At 47.4% G+C, this 6,000-nt stretch overlaps 1 protein-coding gene across 1 annotated transcript in view; it reads left to right on the top strand.

Moving 5' to 3' along the window:
- The window catches only part of myo16 (myosin XVI), a 148,189-nt gene that overhangs the window by 94,778 nt on the left and 47,411 nt on the right, over nt 1–6,000 (top strand). Inside the window, exons 20-22 of the mRNA XM_080019405.1 lie at nt 539–610; nt 878–1,019; nt 2,712–2,784. Of these exons, the coding sequence (XP_079875531.1) occupies nt 539–610; nt 878–1,019; nt 2,712–2,784 (287 nt within the window). The remainder of the gene's footprint in view (nt 1–538; nt 611–877; nt 1,020–2,711; nt 2,785–6,000) is intronic.

Genomic DNA, 6,000 nt, shown 5'->3' with positions numbered 1-6,000 from the left:
AGGGAATGAGGGATGTTATCAGCTGTAGTGGTCTGCGTTTCATCGCCTCAGCCCCCTCGCGCAATCATCCGGGTGCCTGCGAACCTGAAATTTATCTTACAGCCTGATTGATTCCTTCCGAGAGCAACAAAAGAAAGGATTTGATTGTCTTTAAATTTGGATGTGAAAAAATGGTGGAATGTGTCCGCCGGGTGAACACATTCTCAACTTCTCAATTACGTTTTTTGGCAGATGAGGCCAAAAGAAAAAAAAAAGTGATAATAACGTTGAAAACAGCAGAGATGTGGGGAAAAATTGAAAGGGAGTGATAATGTATATAGTCAATGCCACTAACAACGAGTTATGTTGTTTTCCTTCTTAGATCTGACAGTTACTTGGTATTCGGATGTATGTTCATTGCAAATAATATCTACAGTTTAATAAGCATTTATAAGGTCGTCTAACCTGAGGAGGCCTTGGATCATGATTTCTTATCTTCAATATCTGTTATATATATCTGTCTTATCTCCCTCTGTCTCTGTCTCTCTCTCCTCCACAGTGGCTGGACTTTTACAGGTGTCTTCTGATGACCTGGGCTCCGCTCTCACCTCTGACGTTCAGTTCTTCAAAGGTGAACTCCTGCCGGCCACTCCGTATTGTTTACATTACCCCTACTACCTCCTATTCTCTCTCTCTCTCTCTCTCTCTCTCTCTCTCCCACTAACACATAGTGGCAGTCAGGGAATCTTGATGGCTGTTCACTGGTATTGCGTCATCATGAAATGAAGATCTGGACCTTTTATACAATTGAAGCTGGATATGAAATTGAATGAAATCCAAATTGAATTGGGACTTGCACCCCCCCCCCCCCCCAAAAAAAATACATTAATTGAATTAGGTGATGTGATCACTCGGCGACACACGGTGGAGATGTCAGAGCAGCACAGGGACCAACTGGCCAAGGCGCTGTACGGACGTCTCTTCAGTCACCTGGTCAACTGCAGCAACGTCTACCTGCAGGGGCAGGACGACAGCCTCAGGTACGGCTGTTTGAACGTGTGTGTGTGGCTGAGGTTGTGTTGATATGTGTTTACATGTGTTTTTAATGTGCCTTTATCTGTGTTTATGTCCGTACAGATGTTTTCATGAGATTATTCATATGTACTCGATGTTTTTTTTTTATCGTCTTCTTTTTTTTTTTTTTTTTTTTTGCTGCTGTTAGAGTTGCAATTTCCCTCCAGGGAGAATGTGGCATCTACAGTACATGTCACCTCGTCTAATCTTTGCGTCTCCGTTCGAGCATGCATGCTTGTGGTTCCGCCACAGCGCCAGTAGCCACTGAAATGTTGTCGATGAAGATGCGAGAATTTCTTTGGATGCCCGCAGTGTTGATAGCTACTATCACAAGCAGACAGTGCGGTTTATCTGTCACTGCAGATGAGCCGTGGCACATTCAGTGCCAGCCAGGAGCCATGTTAGAGACTGTTGGACGTTAGTAGTAGTTCAGAGTGAAGGTTTGGAATAGTTCACATTGCATGAGACGCACGGAAGACTAAAGTTTAAAAATGCGAGTTGTTCGATTTGAGATGACACTGCGCACACCCGCACACACTTACACACACACACACACACACACACACACACACACACACACTGACACACACACACGCACACACGCACACACACACACACGCACACACACACAGGTTCAAGCCTTCAACCCGGGTGAAGGCCGGTGGACACTTATTTTGCTGTTGTTGAGTCTTATCACAGTCAGATAAGTGGAGCCTCTGTCTCTGGAATGTGGTTATGTTGTTGCCCTGTATATGCATCAACCACAGAATGCGATAAATACCTCAACCAACACACACACATACACACATTAAAAAATGTTTGGTCAGGATCTTGCAATCCAACAGACTGACTGATAGAAATGTGAGATAATAAAAAATAACCTTCCTATAATCTGAGGTTGCCTCTTTGAATTCCAATAACGTCTACCTAGGTGTGTTTGTTGCTGGTTTGTGAGTGTGTGTGGTCATGGGTTGCTTTGTTTGCTGTGTGCGTGCGTGCGTGCGTGAAAAGGGTCAAATTCAGCCTCCACTGACTATGACTGGGGTCAATGCGGAGAATCTCATGTTGTTTCCTTTATTTATACTAGTTATCCTTTAACACGTATGAACAGGGGTGTTATGCGACGTTACTACTTCACCAATCCAACCTTTTTGTGTGTGACTTTAAAATGCTGACATGCCGCAGAAATTGAACTACAGTGTGCTGACTCAACGCTATCAACGCTTTCATGTGTCTATCCGCGTACGCCAGACGTTCACACTAAACACTTGGAGAAGCCTTGTTTACGTGTCACGTGTTTGAGCTTTCATTTCATTTCTCACATTGTGGTCCTTCCAATTATTTTTTGTTTTCATCTTCTTAATTTCTTGTTTAATATTCTTGTCAGATGCATCCATAATTATTGATTTATTTTAAAAAAAATCGAATTCTTTTTTTTTTTTTTGACCCCTCTTCCATTTACCGCAGCATTTCAAATCATGCGGCAATAAATGCTGTAGTTGCAGAATTGAAATTGCACAAATTGTGTCTCCTCACATTTTACATGTAAAAAAACACGTGTGTGTGTGTGTGTGTGTGTGTGTGTGTGTGTGTGTGTGTGTGTGTATGTGTGTGTGTTGTTCTAACCCCCCCTCCTTCTCTCTGCTGGTCTCTTGCAGTGATCCTGCTCTGGAAATTGGGATCTTGGACATGTTTGGATTTGAAGATTTAACCAGGAATGCTTTCGAGCAGGTGAGACCCTTTCATAATACACAGCAGGATCGTCATCACGACACAGTGACGCCACTGCTTTTTATCCACATTGCACCGCTCAAGGTCTTGATGCCTGGAATTCACTTCTAGAATTTTTTTTTTTGTCAAAGAATCTATTTGTGGCATTTAGACACGAGCTTCATTGAATTGCAAGGCTGACCAGGCGCTCAAAGTGTTTGTTCATAAACGTACGGATATTTGAGGCATTTCGTAAAAAGTTAGCGAGACAGTTTAGGAGCAGGGGCTGAATTTGTGCCGGATCCTGCCGGAACATGTTCCGAGACCTCCCAGATTGAGACCGGCACCTATTTGATTGGATCCGGCACCCGCGCACAGGCTGCGGCGCCGCGGCTCGAGTTGCGAGCTCCGCCGTTCCCCGGTTCTCCAAACAAAACCAACAGAAATAGTGTGTTTTTTCGATTATCTTTTAGGGCTGCACCCGACTCCGAATTTTGTCAGGCAAATTGGATTCGCACCCGTCTCCCTCTCTGACGGCACAGACGATGCGCGCGCCAGCGATGGGGTGCCAGCGACCGGCATGCCAGAACAGTGTGTTGAGTCTGCGAGTCGTGCCCCGTCCCCCACACGGTTTTTCGTTGTTTTATTGGGAGGAACGGGTCACGGCGATGGGTGGGCGCACGAAGAGTTCGCGTTCGTGTTATTCTAACGCACACTGACTGGAAAAAAAAAGGAAACGACTGCTCGACTTGAACATTCTCAGTCGACTGACGGGTTTCGGGGCTGATGATTTGGGGAGCAGCCCTATTATTTTTGACTTCCGTTTCCTAATTGACCAGCCCATGCCGCGTCACGCATGGCCGCCTAACCCCATGCATTCCGTGCATACGTTCCGTGTGTACCTTTTCTTTCTCCCCCGACCCACCGGATCGGCAACCCCTCTGTGTTCCGCCACCTCCTGATGTACAAATTAAGCACTGTTTAGGAGGCTGTGTATTTTGGCCCTGACATTCTTGTGTGTAATTGTAATGAATGAGGCGAGGCGTGCAAAGCGCTGTGGCCTGATGTCCGGCTGTCCTCAGCTGAACCCGCTGCTGACACAATGACTGCCTCTGTGCCAGCAACCAGAGTAATAGGCGGCTCGCACCCTATGTGTTTGTGTTTGTGTGTGTGTGTGTGTGTGTGTGTGTGTGTGTGTCTCGGTGTGTCTCAGTGTGTGTTGTGGGTGTGTGTCGGTATAAGTCAGAGCTTTGAAGGTGTTGAAGGAGATAAGTGCTTACTGCCACTGTTCTCAGCTCACCTGTGTCCTCCTCCCAGGGACGCTCCCCAGGTCTCATCCCACTACTTATTTTCCTGTGTGGGTGTGTGTGTGTGTGTGTGTGTTTGTGTTCGTTTGCGTATGGGGGGGGGGGTTTATGTGTGTTGTTTTGCCTTCCGCAGCACGTGACTTCCCCGTTTCGTGCCTACATGGCTTTACACTTCTTTAGGATGATCTCTTATCTGAGTGGGAGATGGGGGGGGGCGGGGTTTGGAGTGACCTCTGTTCCCAAGGCCGCCGAGAGGGCGACGCTGTGGAGGGGGCTGGCAGGGCGGGGGTGGCTCACTTAGAGAAAACAAGCAGAGGAATTACCCTGAGTGGCAAGCGTTACAGCTGAAGTGATTAAAAATCCTCCCTTAATCCCCCTACTTTCCTCCCTGTCTCCGTTTTTTATCCTTCCTCCAACAACACCACCTACCCACCCACCCACCCTGTCTTCTCTCCTGCTGCCGGTGGCTGAGAGCCGTCGGTTAATGACAACCTGCTCTAATCACTAAATTACACTCATTAAACGTGAGATGGGGGGTGGGGGGGGGGAGGGTCTGTATAAACAGACACGATGATCACTTACATTAGAGGCGACAAACAAGCTCCCAACACTCAGCTCGTCTGTACAATCAAACACTCACAAGTACGTAAACACACACACACACACACACACACACACACACACACACACACACACACACACAACCCATGAACTCATTCACACTTGTGCGCGCAAAAACACGCACATGCACTTATACACAAACAAACAACAAGCAGACTTCACATGAGCACCATGATCTGGGTCATTAGAGCGGCCTGGTCTTGTTAATTAAAGCTGTGTTTGTTGGCGGTGTGTTGTACCTGCTCAGCGCTTTACTAATGAGCTAACTCAATCAAGCACCTGCCGGGGCTGAGCCCTTAATGGACGAGGCCCACCCCAAGACAAAGGATAGGCAGACAGCGATAGCGGAACACAGAAGGCAGGGCGGCGGCGGCGGCGGCAGCCACGGAGCCACGCGGCTCTGAATCCGCTCGTCAATGTATGGCTCAGCCTAGATCCGGGAGGTGTCTGTGCCCTCTGCACGATCAGGTGAACCCAGGTGGACTCGTGTTCGCACAGAGTGGAACCAATGAGCTTGAGACTTTGAGCTAAAAGCGACAGCGAGGACGGAGGTTGAAGTTCAAGTTTAAGTTCAAGAGATTATTTGTCACATCAGGCCTCCTTTAAAATGAAAACGCCAGTGATAGGCAGTCATTCCCACATTTACCTCCTTTACAGAAAAGTTCTGTTTGGAGTCTGTTCCGACAAACATGACTGTTAGGGATAAATGATGAGATGAGGCAACAGAACCAGTTTTGTTTTTAAAGCAGCGCTTCGGTCCCCCTCTCCCCTATAGACTCTGCTGACGGAGCCCTCGTCCCCGAACGCGATTACCCTAAGCCAATGTTATTAAACCAGTGTGATAGGGCGCAGATATTCCTCTATAATCCCATTCAAATTTGTATGCTTTATTTATTTTTAATATTAGTTTGTCCTGAGGGGGTTTACGCACGGTTCTGCAGCTCCCATCTTTTCTCCAGAGAAAGCAAATTAAAATTCTCAAATGTATTTCATTTACTCCGCTTTATGCTGCTGCGAAGCTGATCGCTCCTGAAAAAAATCCCGCCCGTGTTCTCGCGGCCCGGTGGCAAATGCCAGGGTCCACGAGCCGTAGGGTTGGGAACCTCTGCTCGAGAGGACATTCCGTGACGGTCTGGTTTATTTCCTGCTTTCATCGCCGCATCTGTGGAATTACTGCACAATCTGGTTAAAGGTGCACTCTCTGTTGTACACACAGCGTAACGCTGAAGGAGAGGGAGATGGGCCGGTGCACTCATGCGTCTCCGCCGACGAGGACTTCGCACACCGTTAGCGGGAATATTTCTCTCTG

This window comes from Zeus faber (assembly GCF_960531495.2).
Source record: "Zeus faber genome assembly, chromosome: 18".
In the NCBI taxonomy this organism is placed as follows: Eukaryota; Metazoa; Chordata; class Actinopteri; order Zeiformes; family Zeidae; genus Zeus; species Zeus faber.
Note: the sequence above shows the minus strand (reverse complement) of the source record. Positions and strands in the feature narration are given on the sequence as shown.